At 43.7% G+C, this 17,413-nt stretch overlaps 1 protein-coding gene across 2 annotated transcripts in view; it reads left to right on the forward strand.

Moving 5' to 3' along the window:
* The window catches only part of MFSD2B (MFSD2 lysolipid transporter B, sphingolipid), a 36,512-nt gene extending 26,152 nt beyond the window's left edge, over positions 1–10,360 (forward strand). For both annotated transcript variants that reach the window (XM_083178627.1, XM_083178628.1), the window contains 6 exons: positions 3,025–3,111; positions 5,196–5,276; positions 7,466–7,575; positions 8,425–8,568; positions 8,673–8,849; positions 9,935–10,360. In XM_083178627.1, the coding sequence (XP_083034753.1) occupies positions 3,025–3,111; positions 5,196–5,276; positions 7,466–7,575; positions 8,425–8,568; positions 8,673–8,849; positions 9,935–9,971 (636 nt within the window). In that variant the 3' untranslated portion in view covers positions 9,972–10,360. The remainder of the gene's footprint in view (positions 1–3,024; positions 3,112–5,195; positions 5,277–7,465; positions 7,576–8,424; positions 8,569–8,672; positions 8,850–9,934) is intronic.
* The last annotated feature ends 7,053 nt before the right edge of the window (positions 10,361–17,413 follow it).

A 17,413-nucleotide genomic window follows, 5' to 3' on the forward strand; every position in this document is an offset into this window, starting at 1 on the left:
AAGTAAAAATGTGTAAAGCAGTATTTTCGCATTGAAGAATACCCTGAACACGTAGCTTATACCTTGCACACTCAACACATAGAACTACTCTACCATTCAAAAGCTTAGGGTCATCCCGTCAACTTCGTGTTTTACATGAGAACAGAATTTATGAAATAGAGTTGCAAAATGAATAGAACATATAGTGAAGACATTGGCAAGGTTAGAAATAATGATTTTTATTTGAAATAGTAATTTTGTCCTACAAGCTTTGCTTTCGTCGCAGAATGCTCCTTTTGCAGCAGTTACAGCATTGCAGACCTTTGGCCTTCTAGCTGTTAATTTTGTTGAGGCTGAAGAAATTTCACCCCACTCTTCCTGGAGCACCTCCCACAAGTTGGATTGGCTTGATGGGCACTTCTTGCGTACCATACGGTCAAGCTGCGTCCACAACAGCTCTATGAGGTGACTGTGCTGGCCATTCCATTACAGCCAGAATACCAGCTGCCTGCTTCTTCCCTAAACAGTTCCTGCATAGTTTGGAGGTGTGCTTTGGGTCATTGTCCTGATGGAGGAGGAAACTGGCTCCAATCAAGTGCTGTCCACAATGTATGGCAAGATGTTGCAAAATGGAGTGATAGCCTTCCTTATTCAAAATCCCTTTTATCTTGTACAAATCTCCCATTTTGCCAGCACCAAAGCAGCCCCAGACCGTCACATTAACTCCACCATGCTTGACAGATGGCGTCAGGCATCTTCCAGCATCTTTTCACTTGTTCTGAATCTCACAAATGTTCTTCAGTGTGATCCAAATACCTCAAACATTGATTCGTCTGTCCATAACACTTTTTTCAATGTTCCTCTGGCTAATGTTTGTGTTCTTTTGCCCATATTAATCTTTTCCTTTTATTGGTCAGTCTCAGATGTGGCTATTTCTTTGCCACTCTACCTAGAAGGCCAGCATCCCAGAGTCCTCTCTTCACCGTAGACATTGTGGGTACCATTAAATGAAGCTGTCAGTTGAGGATCTGTGCGGCGTCTATTTCTCAAACTAGAGTCTCTAATGTACTTGTCATCTTGCTTAGTTGTGTATCAGGGCCTCCCACTTCTATTTCTACTCTGGCTGGAGCCTGTTTGTGCTGTTCTCTGAAGGGAGTAGTACACACCGTTATAGGAAATGTTCAGTTTCTAGGCAATTTCTCACATGGAATAGCCTTTTTTTTTAAAGAACAAAAATAGACTGTCGAGTTTCACATGAAAGTTCTCTTTTTCTGGCCACTCTGAGAGTATAATCAAACCCAGAAATGTGATGCTCCAGATACTCAACTAGCTCAAAGGAAGAACATTTGTATCGCTTCTCTAATGAGCAAACCCATTTTCAGCTGTGTTAACATAATTGCACAAGGGTTTTCTAATCATCCATTAGTCTTCTAATGCAATTAGCAAACACAATGTACCATTAGGAGTGATGATTGCTGGAAATGGGCCTCTATACTCCAATATATTCATTTAAAAAACAGACGTTTGCAGCTAGTATAGTCATTTAGTACATTAACGATGTATAGAGGGTATTTATAATTAGTTTAATGTTATCCTCATTCAAAAATAAGGAAATTTGTAAGTGACCCCAAACTTTTGAACGGTAGTGTACATCTCTGCGCTTATCTACTCATAGTAATGTACCTCCACACTTATATCATGCCCAGTGCACTCTACTCATAGTAATATATCTTGCTTACCAGATTATGGATGTAGGAGCAATTGCATTATTTCTGGAGGGGGCGTCCAAATGTTTGATTTTAGAGCGATGGTCACCAGCCCATGACGGATGCATAATTAGTATGTAACAAGGTATAGAAAAGAAAAGGATATAGATGCCCACTTCAGCCATCGCTAAGTCCTCAGCATTAGCGTACAGGAACATCGGCTACTCCAGTAGGTCTACGGCAATTCAAAATGGCTGCGGCAGTAGTGACATTGGTGCCATGTTTCTCGGCGTACATGAGCATAGCTGAAGGCAAATAAAGGTGTAGCCTCTTTCTTCTTGGCCTTTAATAGGATTATTTGGGAAAGACCAGTCACACTAATCCCCTGTTAATCCCCTTGCTTTATTGTTCTCTCTATTGTAGTGCAGCTGAGAACAATAGATGACAGGAAGCATTTTCTGTGCCTAGGTGCAGAAGCTTAAGGTGCCCATACACGTTACAATTATTGTATACAATATTGTATACAATATCGCATCTCATAGCATATCGGTTTAGCGATGAGTACAAAAAGTATGTGCAGCACATACTTTTTGTACTAGATCTCATCTAATCTGATCTCATCGCAAAACCGATATGCTATGAGATGCAATATTGTATACAATAATTGTAACGTGTATGGCCACCTTTAGTCAAGATGAGCTTGGCCCTATCTGTACATTCCCCAGAGACTGGCCTGCGTTTTTGCTGCTGTTCCCCGTTATGGTCCCTACCTCTCATTTATTCTTGATTACGCTTGAGCGAAATCGCCAAAGCACCTCGTCGCTGCGCAATTGTGGTGAATGCGCAGTCTGCCAATCTAATAGCTCCCTTGCGTGAACATTGGCATTGTGTACAAACATGAATTAGGCCCGTCATTCTGAAATCTCATCAGCCAAGTAGACTATGTATTCTAACTAACAATTCTTGTAAGGCAGGCATGGCCAAACGATGGCCCTCCGGCTGTTGTGAAACTACAAATTCCATCATGCCTTGCCACATTTTTGCTATTAGGGAATGCTAAAACTATGGCAAGGCATGCTGGGATGTGTAGTTTCACAACAGCTGGAGGGCCACAGTTTGGCCATGCCTGATGTAAGGTGTACGTTCAAGTATCTGCTTCAGGAGCGAATGTCACTAATCACAGAGCTTATAATTATTACTAGGCCTAGTTTTGGAAGGATCCAGGTGTTCAATTCTAAGAATCCAGATGAGGTGATGGCCAACCCTGCCGATGGCCATACACACTGCCCCACTGCGGTCACTGTTGGCGCTATTCACTGTTTACCTTTTCATTTATCAGCTTCAACAGAGCAACTTTGTGCTATTTTGCACCCATGCTGCGGCCGACTTGCGTGACCACTTCCAGAACCTGGTGCTGACCATCCTGGTAAGTGTCTGACTGCCGTTAATGTCAGCGGCGTAACTATAGCACCGCAGCCCCCGCCACCGCGGGGGGGCGCTGTGCATGTGGGGGCGCCGGGGCTGCGGTGCTATAGTTACATCCCCCCCCCCCCAATCCCCCGCAGACTTACCTATCTCGCTGGTCCCGGAGGCTCCGTTCTTCTGATGAGGACCACCACAAAATGGCCGCCCCTATATAGCACACTGTTCTCTGAAACTGTCTGCTGTATGGGGGCGGCCATTTTGTGGTGGTCCTCAGCAGAAGAAGAACGGAGCCGCCGGGACCAGTGCGATAGGTAAGGCTGCAGGGGATTGGGGGGGGGGGGGGTTTGCATGGGCGGCGGGGGATTTGGGGTGTGCGGCGGGGCGGCGGGGGGGGGGCGCCCCCACTAACGGCGGGGGGGCGCCCAAAACTTAGTTACGCCACTGGTTACTGTTCATGGCCCAAAGGGAAAATGAGTAATTTGGGCGAAGTGCATTGGCGCGACCACTAAAAGTCGACAGGCCTAAGGTCGACACAAGTATTAGGTGGACAATGAGAAGGTCGACAGTCAAAAGGTCGACAAGAGTTTTTCACGTGTTTTTTTTTTTTGAGCTGACATGTGCCGTCAGGCGGTATTTCATGCCTTGCCATCCACTACGGCATGGTGGGAGAATAATATAGTCTGCCGAGCGCAGTGAGGCTCCGTTCCCCAAACATTTGAGGGGACGCGGTACACTTAGACGGTGTCCATGGTGATTGTGTCGGCATTCAGGACAAAAAAAAACTTGAAAAGCTCATGTTGATTTTTTTGACTGTCGACCTTACCCATTGTCGACCTATTTCAGATGTCTAACTAAGGCCTGTCGACATTCAGTGGTCATCCAATGCATGGCAAGTTAAATTGACCGATACTCTGCAGCACTGTCCTATCTAGTGACCGGGGGACTGCATGTGGCTGTCAAGTTCACTTTTATTGCACATGTATCCAGAGATGAGCTGCACTAAGCCTGGGAGAGTGATAAAGTAGAAAGAGACATAAAGTACTAGCCAATCTCTTCCTAACTGCCATGTTACAGGCTGTGTTTAAATAACACAGCCTGTAGTTGTCACTCTCTGAGGCTTAATACATATGCCCCTGAAAGAGATAAAGTTGAGGGAGATAAAGTACCAATCACTTAGCTTCTGCCATTTTACAGGCTGTGCCAGATAAATGACAAAGATGCACTAAGCTTCAAAAGTGATAAAATGGAGAGTGACAAACAGCCGGCCAATCAGCTCCTGTCTGTCATGTCACAGACTGTGTTTGAAAAATGTGAGGCAGGAGCTGATTGGCTGTCTGTTTATCACTCTCCATTTTATCACTTTTGAAGCTTAGTGCATCTGGCCCACAAACTGATTGGTTGCTATGGGCAACTTCTATACTTTATTACTCCCAAAGGTTTGCTCTTCCTACTACAGCATTGGCTAAGCAGGGGCAGCTGGGTCCTTAAGTGGTCCATGATTAACCCTGGTTCCAGTATATGGCTTATCATTTAAGATATATATAACCATGTCACATGTGGCAGCTATGATAAACTAAGCTGTAGGGTCCCCTAATTTCCACCCTACCCCTGCATCCATGTACCTACCCCTGCGTCCATGTACCTACCCCTGCGTCCATTTACCTACCCATGTGCCCATGTACCTACCCCTGCTTCCATGTACCTACCCCTGCACCCATGTACCTACCCCTGCACCCATGTACCCACCCCTGCACCCATGTACCCACCCCTGCGTCCATGTACCCACCCCTGCATCCATGTACCTACCCCTGCACCCATGTACCTACCCTTGCATCCATGTACCCACCCCTGCGCCCATGTACCTACCCCTGCGCCCATGTACCCACCCCTGCGTCCATGTACCCACCCCTGCGTCCATGTACCCACCCCTGCGCCCATGTACCTACCCCTGCGCCCATGTACCTACCCCTGTTTACTTATAACATAGAGCTGGTTATAATTCCAGGTGTGCGTTCAAAGCAATAACTTTCCTATGTAATAAGGCCCCTCACTTTCCTATGTAATAAGGCCCCTCACTTTCCCCAGGTCTCCGCTGTGCTGAGCATTCCATTCTGGCAGTGGTTCCTGCAAAGGTTCGGCAAGAAGATCGCAGCCTTTGGGATTTCGGTGAGTTCTGTTGCCCCTGGTAACTCTTCCTGAAATTCACAGTAATCAACATTTGTATTAGACCCGTGCCTAATTATTGACTCTTGAATTACAAAGCATGCTGAGAACTTTCTATATATCCTAACATTTGTCACTGATCAGGGACACATTGCTTTCCGTGTATCGCTAGTTATTCATTATATATATTATTTTATTTTATTATTATTAAGCAGCAATCCCACCAAGAAGTTTTATCCGAATTATTATGCATCTTGTAGTCTTAGCTATCCAAAAAATAATATTCCACTTAATGGCAAACAAGTATAGTGCCTGATACAGACATTGGGGGGTATTCAATGTCAGGGGCACGGCTGTCGAGCTAGCGCGACAGCCGTGCCCCTGGAGCTCGGCAGTCGGGATTCAATGTCCCGGCCGCCGAGCGGCGAGAAGGGGGCGTGGCCGCGAGTTGCGGCCGGGAAGTGACGAGTTGCAGCCGGCAGCTCGTCACTTCCCGGCTGTTCTCGGCAGAACGAGCCCGACAGCTAGAGATGTCGGGCTCGTTCTGACAGGAAACCCTGTTCAATGCTGTCGGGGAAGACAGCATTGAATAGGGCCCGTCGAGCATCTCCCCCACGGGAGATGCTCGATGGCGATTGAATCTATTGACTCAGCACATGATGGCAGAAAAGGAGGAAGCCCCAGAGAGCTTAGATGGGCATTCCAAAGTGCCTCTGCTTACTAGACCACATGTCATGTGACTGTGGTTGCCATAGTGGTCAATTCACACTGTGGAAGCTGCAACATTTGAGATGAAACAAACAAGGGAAAAATGTTTAGTAGCATCTTTTTTATGCCCTAGCACAGGGATTTATTCTTTATTTTGTCCCATGTGATAACTGCTTTAAGACTTACAACTACAATGGCCATGTTTGAAGGCCCCATACATTCTACATTATTAGTTTCCACACCACTATCCAGTGTTTTAACCAAAATTGATGTCATGCCAGGTATCCAGATCATGTTGTTGAACCCGGTGTCAATGTAGGGAGCAGATATAGATGGAGGAGCATCACAGTAGGGAGCAGTTGCATGTTGGAGGAACTTCACAGTAGGGAGCAGTTGCATGTTGGAGGAGCATCACCATAGGGAGCAGTTTCATGTTGCAGGAACATCCCCATAGGGAACAGTTGCATGTTGGAGGAACATCCCCATAGGGAGCAGTTGCATGTTGGAGGAACATCCCCATAGGGAACAGTTGCATGTTGGAGGAACATCCCCATAGGGAACAGTTGCATGTTGGAGGAACATCCCCATAGGGAACAGTTGCATGTTGGAGGAACATCCCCATAGGGAACAGTTGCATGTTGGAGAAACATCCCCATAGGGAACAGTTGCATGTTGGAGGAACATCCCCATAGTGAACAGTTGTATGTTGGAGGAACATCACCGTAGGGAGCAGTTGCATGTTGGAGGAACATAATTGTAGGGAGCAGTTACATGTTGGAGGAACATCACTGTAGGGAGCAGTTATATGTTGAATGAGCATCAATGTAGGGGGTTGTTGCATGTTGAATGAGCATCAATGTAGGGGGTTGTTGCATGTTGGAGGAACATCGCCGTAGGAAGCAGTTGCCTGTTGGAGGAACATCCCCATAGGGAGCAGTTGCATGTTGGAGGAACATAATTGTAGGGAGCAGTTGCATGTTGGGGGAACATCACTGTAGGGAGCAGTTACATGTTGAATGAGCATCAATGTAGGGGGTAGTTGCATGTTGGAGGAACATCCCCATATGGAGCAGTTACATGTTGAATGAGCATCAATGTAAGGGGTAGTTGCATGTTGGAGAAACATCACCATAGGGAGCAGTTGCATGTTGAATGAGCATCAATGTAGGGGGTAGTTGCATGTTGGAGGAACATCACCATAGGGAGCAGTTGCATGTTGGAGGAACATCACCATAGGGAGCAGTTGCATGTTGGAGGAACATCACCGTAGGAAGCAGTTGCATGTTGGAGGAACATCACCGTAGGGAGCAATTGCATGTTGGAGGAACATCACCGTAGGGAGCAGTTGCATGTTGGAGGAACATAATTGTAGGGAGCAGTTGCATGTTGGAGGAACATCACCGTAGGAAGCAGTTGCATGTTGGGGGAACATCACCGTAGCAGTTACATGTTGAACTACGCTGTCTTCCTTTTTTCCATTGCAGTGGATGATCCCATTTGGCGTCATGTTGGTAACCATCCCAAACCTCATTGTAGCGTATGTGGTTGCCGTGACATCGGGATTCAGCATCGCTGCATCTCTGCTCTTGCCATGGTCAGTGTCCTGAGTAGTACGTATGTCCCTTGTCTGTAATCAGAGCTCTCAGCTAGAATATATGAGACATAAATACCAATTAAATTTCCCTGTGTAACATCTCCTTCCTCTGATGATTGAAATGTTCACAATAAGGATCCAACCCATTGTAGGGGTGCTTGGAGTTGGGATCATGGCCCCTTCCCCTTAGCTTTGCACAAACCATATTTTCCAGGTTAAGATGCACAACCATCAGACACGATAATATTAATGGTGAAAGGTCATCTTCTGGGTGATGCTCAGAGCTGGAAGTAAAACCAGGCCCCATTGCCGGTAGAATATTGTGAGCATCTCAAGCGCAAATAAGTAAACGTCCTCTAAATATGCCCGGTCCAATCCTTTATAATCTTTTAAGAATTTGGTTCTACAAAATGAAATCTTGATTTTGTATGTGGGTGACTCCATCTTGTCCCACAAATTTATGAGCTTCACCATAACATAGAGTACCACAAAACATTTTGCTTGCAAATGAGCCTTAATGTAAACTACTTGATGCTGTTGTAACTTATCCAAGCTTTGTGATGGTTATGAAAGACTCCAATACCATATACAAGGCTCTTCCAATACAAAGACCACACATAACCTGAAAACAGTGGAGGCAGCCATTTTGTAAACCAGTGTCTAACCTATAAATTACTTAGGATGAGTGGCATCACTGAAGCATGAATATGTATCTAGGCTACAAAATGGCTGCTTTCACTGCGTGTAGGCAGTTTATCTCACATTGTGCATTAGTATACAAATAAAAGACCACAAATATTTGTGTTAGCCTTGTTTGGCATAATTCGTCATCTTATTCAATCTCACAAGGTCCATGCTTCCCGATGTTGTGGACAATTTCCGTCTAACAAATCCTCATGCCAGGGGATTGGAGGCCATTTTCTACTCTTCATTCGTCTTCTTCACAAAGCTGTCTGCTGGGATTGCGCTAGGAATTTCCACCATGAGCCTGGAGTAAGTTATTGTATTGCTATATTCTCCAGTGGTCATTTATCTCCAACTCATTTGCAAGGACTTTATACAATGAATAATGTGTTTTCTCTGTTTGCACGCCACAGATTTGCTGGTTACAGCAGCGCGGCGTGTAAGCAGTCCTACCCGGTGGTGCTGACGCTCCGCGTGCTAGTCGGCGCAGTTCCAGGTGTCCTCATTATTATAGGATTAATCGTCTTGATCTTCTACCCAATCACAGAAGAAACCAGAAGGGAAACGGAGCTTGCGCTAGATGTGATGAGGTAACAGTCATTGAAGACACAGATTTCATTTATATTTGTCTTTCCCTTTTGATCTAGCTTTTAAGGCAGCCATTTTGTTGACTGAATCCAGTCATTTCACAAAGATGGGGGGGGGGGGGGGGGGTGTGTGTGTTGAAAGGACATGACCCATTTTTGAGCTTGGGGTCCCAGATTTTAAGATCACATATATTGGCAGATTTGGACATGGATCAGGTCCACCAGCCCTAGTGATACCACTGATTCACATCGAACACTAGTCTAGCTCACAAATTGGCTGCCTCAGCTGTGTGTAATGGGCGAAAAAGTGCATTTTCTACAGTTGACATGCAGTATCCCATAGCAACCATAACATTTATGCGCCATGGTCACACAATTTGGGCCTTATTCTGGTTCACTCTTAGAGGCAAATTCCTTCTCAAATGGACAAAGCCATGTGCACTGCAGGTGGGGCAGATGTAACATGTGCAGAGAGAATTAGATTTGGGTGGGGTTTTTCTTCAAAGTGAGATCTATATTGCAGTGTAGAAATAAATCAGTCAGTATTTTCCTTGCACAGAAACAAAATAACTCACCCAAATCTAATTCTATCTGCACATGTTACATCTGCCCCACCTGCAGTGCACATGGCTTTGTCCATTTGAGAAGGAATTTGCCTCTAAGAGTGAACCAGAATAAGGCCCTTTGTCCTAGTGTAACATTAGTGTAACCCAGCCTACTAAGGAGATGACAGAACATATATAAACAGTAAAACTAATGAAAACACAGTGAATTTACTTAATGACAAGTTTTTATATTAAAACAGTGGTTCTCAAACTCGGTCCCCAGGACCCCACACAGTTCACGTTTTCCAGGTCACCAGACAGGTGCACTCATTACTGACTGACACATTTTAAAAGATCCACAGGGGGAGCTAATTATTTCACTTGATTCTGTGAGGAGACCTGCAAAACATGCGCTGTGCGGGGTCCTGAGGACCAACTTTGAGAACCTGTGTATTAAAACACAGAAAAGCTCCTAGTCTTCCTGGAATAATAAAGAACTAGCATCAAATAACCTCACTACCATTGTTTACGTATTTTTACCAGGTTGCGAACACGGCGTTCAACCCTTATTGTCATCTGAAGTGACATTCTTCCACCATGGAGTCATAACCACCACATACCGAGATCTTCTCCAGCCAGACGCTGAATGCCACCCACTGGACTGTTCAATAAACTTGCCAATGGCGTCAGCTGGGGTAGACATCTTGGTTACACCAGTGCCGGCGGCCTTTGTAGCATGAGAGCGGTTTAACCAATCAGATTCCAAGCTGGGATGTTGCTTTTATAAAGCTGTGGTCGCAATTCATTGCATTTCACTTCTGCTTTTCATGACCATGTTCTCCTCGCACTGATGCAGAAATTAATTTATCAAAGAAACAAAACTGTTACACTTGTAAAAGGAAGTTTATTTTAATTTAAATTATGTCTGAAACTTATTTTTAAAACAAAATATATCTTATTAACGCATCATTCCGACACATGGATGTTTGTGTATAGTAGAAATGTGCAGTAAATATGGAAAAATGTGTATAAAGGATACTGCCATGATATTTTTTTTTTCTATACTTGATTGAAATGGAGGCAGCCATTTTGTAGGCGTATCCAATTTTCAAGACAATTGCTCACCAGGAGCATTATTGAATTCATTTTTAATGATTTTTAATTATTTAGGTCTTCATGCCCTATACTATGATGTGAGGTAAAAGTTATTATATTTATGGTAAAAGGATAACCTTAGTCACAGAATTATCAAGCTTCATAAAGTGGAGAGTGATAAACAACCAGCCAGTCAGCTCCTACCTGCCATTTTTCAAACCCAGCCTGTAACATGACAGTTAGGAGCTTACCACTCTCCATTTTATCACTTTTTGAAGCTTGATACATCTGGCCCTTAGAAGTAGTGGTAAACCATGGTAACCTTTACCTGCCAGTTTATTATAATGCACCAGCTCTAGTTGGGCATTTATACCAGTGCTGTTGTAGAATGAATGTCAGGATGTGACATATATTACACTATAGGGCTTGTTTATCAACGAGTATTAAAACTCGTTGTGTATGATAATGCTTCGGCCAATCAGCTGACAGGAATGAACACGACAGTTACAAGCTGATTGGCTGAAGCACCATTTATCAGTCACACTGGGGCAGATGCATTAAGCCTGGAGAAGAGATAAACTGGAGATAAAGTGAAAGGAGTTAAAGCACCAGCGAATGAACTGTGTTTGAAAATGACAGTTGGGAGTTGATTGGCCGATGCTTTATCTCCTTTCACTTTATCATACCTTCCAACAGTCCCGATTACCACGGGAACATCCCGGTTTTTGGGGACGTTCCCGCGTCCCTCCCGCGGCCGGCAGTGTCCCGCGGTGGGGGGGCTGGCTTTTGGGAGTCCCCCCTGTCAGCTGCTGGGCGCATGGCTAGAGGCCTCTGGGCCATTCCCCCCACAGCGTCAAAACGGGGGCGTGGCCTTGCGGGTAGATGCAATTATAGGCCACGCCCCATTACGCATAGCCATGCCCCCTAATCTTCGGGCGCACGCCTGTGTCCCTCTTCAAGCAGCTTCATAGTTGCAAGGTATGCTTTATCTCTTCTCCAGGCTTAATACATCTGCCCCAATGAGTTTTATCACTCATTGATAAATGAGCCCTAGTATATTAGATTGCACTTTGTTTAGCCGATGGTACTGTACACACTGTACTGTAGATAATGACCATGACCATTTTCTTCCTCATCTACATTATGACCCTCATTCAGTTAGGATTGCACCTGATAAACTACCCCCAGCAGCTTAGCATATGTGATCCTTAAGCAATGCAAATGCAACATGCCCCCGTTTTGAGAAATGCCAACCACCCCCTTCAGACAAACGCCTCTACCTGTCAGTCATAGGTGATTGCGATGTGAGCCCAGGACCCAAGTGTGCAATTTCCCAGTCATCTGGAAACTGGTCAGGGTGTCGCAACACTCCTCCATCACCCTGCCATCAAGTTCATTAAATATCTATATTTTACATCTGCCATGGAAAAGCTACTTTGAACAGAAGCCAAATATTGTACCTTCATAGCCGCCATCTTGGAGAACTGAGCCGCGCATTCATCCGTGTCAGTCTGCCCAACAATCAATATAAGAGGTCACAAAAGATGACAAATATCATCTATGCTGATGACACACATGTCCCTGTTTCTAACGCACCCTTTCTGTGTGGCCACAAATATTTCCCATGAGTCTACAGAAAATCCTAACATAGCCCGATAATAGGATCTGTGCGGCCTAGTCATCAAAATCCTAATGTACATAATGAGAGAGTGAAGGAGCCATTGCACAGACGGTAGGATGTCACCCCGCTACATCCACCTGTACAGCGTAATAGACAAAGAAATGTTTTCCCTTCAGCGTATGAATTCTCTCTGAAGATCAGTAACTGAGTCGTTATTTAATTGAACATGTGAAAGATTCTCCTCATACATTTAACATGAAAGCAGCGCTATTGCGGTCTGCAGAGACTCTGATGTTTGATGAAGAATACATTTATACACACGTGGTAATAGAAATACCTAAGGAACCATCTATAGCTGCAAGAAAAACTATGTGAACCCTTTGGAAACACCTGGATTCTGCATAAATTGGTCATATCATGTGTTCTGATCTTCATCCCACACAAACAATTGTATGTTCTCATGTTTGACCACTCTGCACGGTGAGTGTGTACATGGTGTGTGCAATAAAAACATGAGAACATACAATTGTTTGTGTGGTATTAGTTTAAAGAGACCGTGTTTGTCTATTGTTGTGACTTAGATGAAGACATTTTATGACTAATTTATGCAGAAATCCAGGTCATTCCAAACAGGGCCGCCAACAGGGGGGTGCCCTGGGTATAGCTGTCTCGGGCCCCGGCCTCAGGAGGAGCCCGGGCAGCTACTCACAGCCCCCCCCCCCCCACACACACACACAGCCTCCCCCCGTAGCGGCACCGGCGCCAGGCACGCACAATACATAGTGCAGCCTGCAGAGCGCCGAGCCTAGAACACAGAAGGGCTCGGCGCTCTGCAGGCTGCACCGTGCAGTGTGCAGTCCAGACCGTGGAGGCTGAAGGATACGGAGAACGTTGCCGCGGGTGATGGTAAGTAATCGTAATGGGGACGGGGTAGGCGGTGGAGATATGGCGCTGTGCCGCTGGTATGGATCATTAGGGCTACAAGAAGATGGTCGACAAGGATTAGGTCGACATGGGTCTACGTTGACAGGTCATTAGGTCGACATGGGCAAGGTCGACATAGGGTTTTTCACTGTTTTTTTTTACCTGAATGTCGACACAGTCAACATGGACACTAAAACGTAGCACCGTGTCCGCTCGCCATGCTTCGAGCACGGTGCCTCACTACGCTTGTCACACTATTTTATTCTCCCACCACGCCCTAGTGGATGGTAGGGCGTGAAATACCGCTTATCGGCAAGTCGGCTCAAAAAAACTGTAAAAAAAATCCCATGTCTACCTTTTGACTGTTGACCTTGCCCATGTCGACCTAATGCTTGTGTCAAATAAATGACCTGTCAACCTAGACCCGTGTCAACCTAATGGTGTCGTCCCAATGCTTGTCGACCTAATGACCGCGTAACGAAAAGAAATCCTTGTCCATTCGTCATAAGATGCTGCAGTACTACTATACAGTGATAGGTACACGAGGCAGTACTACTATACAGTGATAGGTACACGAGGCAGTACTACTATACAGTGATATAGGTACACGAGGCAGTACTACTATACAGTATAGGTACACCGAGGCAGTACTACTATACAGTATAGGTACACTGAGGCAGTACTACTATACAGTAATATATACACACGGAGGCAGTACTACTATACAGTGATAGGTACACTGAGGCAGTACTACTATACAGTGATATATACACACTGAGGCAGTACTACTATACAGTGATATGTACACCGAGGCAGTACTACTATACAATAATATATACACACTGAGTCAGTACAACTATACAGTGATATATACACACACTGAGGCAGTACTACTATACAGTGATAGGTACACACTGAGGCAGTACTACTATACAGTGATATATACACACACGGAGGCAGTACTACTATACAGTGATAGGTACACTGAGGCAGTACTACTATACAGTGATATGTACACCGAGGCAGTACTACTATACAATAATATATACACACTGAGTCAGTACAACTATACAGTGATATATACACACACTGAGGCAGTACTACTATACAGTGATATATACACACTGAGGCAGTACTACTATACAGTGATATATACACACACGGAGGCAGTACTACTATACAGTGATAGGTACACTGAGGCAGTACTACTATACAGTGATATATACACACTGAGGCAGTACAACTATACAATAATATATACACACTGAGTCAGTACAACTATACAATAATATATACACACTGAGGCAGTACTACTATACAGTGATATATATACACACACTGAGGCAGTACTACTATACAGTGATATATACACACACTGAGGCAGTACTACTATACAGTGATATATACACACTGAGGCAGTACTATTATACAGTGATATGTACACCGAGGCAGTACTACTATACAATAATATATACACACTGAGTCAGTACAACTATACAGTGATATATACACACACACTGAGGCAGTACTACTATACAGTGATATATACACACTGAGTCAGTACAACTATACAGTGATAGGTACACACTGAGGCAGTACTACTATACAGTGATAGGTACACACTGAGGCAGTACTACTATACAGTGATAGGTACACACTGAGGCAGTACTACTATACAGTGATATATACACACTGAGGCAGTACTACTATACAGTGATATATACACACACTGAGGCAGTACTACTATACAGTGATAGGTACACACTGAGGCAGTACTACTATACAGTGATATGTACACCGAGGCAGTACTACTATACAATAATATATACACACTGAGTCAGTACAACTATACAGTGATATATACACACTGAGGCAGTACTACTATACAGTGATAAGTACACTGAGGCAGTACTACTATACAGTGATATGTACACCGAGGCAGTACTACTATACAGTGATATGTACACCGAGGCAGTACTACTATACAGTGATATGTACACCGAGGCAGTACTACTATACAATAATATATACACACTGAGTCAGTACAACTATACAGTGATATATACACACACACTGAGGCAGTACTACTATACAGTGATATATACACACTGAGGCAGTACTACTATACAGTGATATATACACACACTGAGGCAGTACTACTATACAGTGATATATACACACTGAGGCAGTACTACTATACAGTGATATATACACACTGAGGCATTACTACTATACAGTGATATATACACACTGAGGCAGTACTACTATACAGTGATAGGTACACACTGAGGCAGTACTACTATACAGTGATATATACACACACACGGAGGCAGTACTACTATACAGTGATAGGTACACTGAGGCAGTACTACTATACAGTGATATATACACACTGAGGCAGTACTACTATACAGTGATAGGTACACACTGAGGCAGTACTACTATACAGTGATATATACACACTGAGGCAGTACTACTATACAGTGATATGTACACTGAGGCAGTACTACTATACAATAATATATACACACTGAGTCAGTACAACTATACAGTGATATATACACACTGAGGCAGTACTACTATACAGTGATAGGTACACACTGAGGCAGTACTACTATACAGTGATATATACACACACGGAGGCAGTACTACTATACAGTGATAGGTACACTGAGGCAGCACTACTATACAGTGATATATACACACTGAGGCAGTACTACTATACAGTGATATGTACACTGAGGCAGTACTACTATACAATAATATATACACACTGAGTCAGTACAACTATACAGTGATATATACACACTGAGGCAGTACTACTATACAGTGATAGGTACACACTGAGGCAGTACTACTATACAGTGATATATACACACTGAGGCAGTACTAATATACAGTGATATGTACACTGAGGCAGTACTACTATACAATAATATATACACACTGAGTCAGTACAACTATACAGTGATATATACACACTGAGGCAGTACTACTATACAGTGATAGGTACACACTGAGGCAGTACTACTATACAGTGATATATACACACTGAGGCAGTACTACTATACAGTGATAGGTACACACTGAGGCAGTACTACTATACAGCGATATATACACACTGAGGCAGTACTACTATACAGTGATATATACACACTGAGGCAGTACTACTATACAGTGATATGTACACTGAGGCAGTACTACTATACAATAATATATACACACTGAGTCAGTACAACTATACAGTGATATATACACACTGAGGCAGTACTACTATACAGTGATAGGTACACACTGAGGCAGTACTACTATACAGTGATATATACACACACGGAGGCAGTACTACTATACAGTGATAGGTACACTGAGGCAGTACTACTATACAGTGATATATACACACTGAGGCAGTACTACTATACAGTGATATATACACACTGAGGCAGAACTACTATACAGTGATATATACACACTGAGGCATTACTACTATACAGTGATATATACACACTGAGGCAGTACTACTATACAGTGATAGGTACACACTGAGGCAGTACTACTATACAGTGATATATACACACACGGAGGCAGTACTACTATACAGTGATATATACACACTGAGGCAGTACTACTATACAGTGATATGTACACTGAGGCAGTACTACTATACAATAATATATACACACTGAGTCAGTACAACTATACAGTGATATATACACACTGAGGCAGTACTACTATACAGTGATAGGTACACACTGAGGCAGTACTACTATACAGTGATATATACACACTGAGGCAGTACTACTATACAGTGATAGGTACACACTGAGGCAGTACTACTATACAGTGATATATACACACTGAGGCAGTACTACTATACAGTGATATATACACACACGGAGGCAGTACTACTATACAGTGATATATACACACACGGAGGCAGTACTACTATACAGTGATAGGTACACTGAGGCAGTACTACTATACAGTGATATATACACACTGAGGCAGTACTACTATACAGTGATATGTACACTGAGGCAGTACTACTATACAATAATATATACACACTGAGTCAGTACAACTATACAGTGATATATACACACACACTGAGGCAGTACTACTATACAGTGATAGGTACACTGAGGTAGTACTACTATACAGTAATATATACACACTGAGGCAGTACTACTATACAGTGATAGGTACACTAAGCAGTACTACTATACAGTGATATATAGACTGAGGCAGTACTACTATACAGTGATATATACACACTGAGGCAGTACTACTATACAGTGATATATAGACTGAGGCAGTACTACTATACAGTGATATATACACACACTGAGGCAGTACTACTATACAGTGATATATACACACACGGA

Source organism: Crinia signifera, chromosome 3 (genome assembly GCF_055691185.1).
Source record: "Crinia signifera chromosome 3, ASM5569118v1, whole genome shotgun sequence".
Taxonomy (NCBI): domain Eukaryota; kingdom Metazoa; phylum Chordata; class Amphibia; order Anura; family Myobatrachidae; genus Crinia; species Crinia signifera.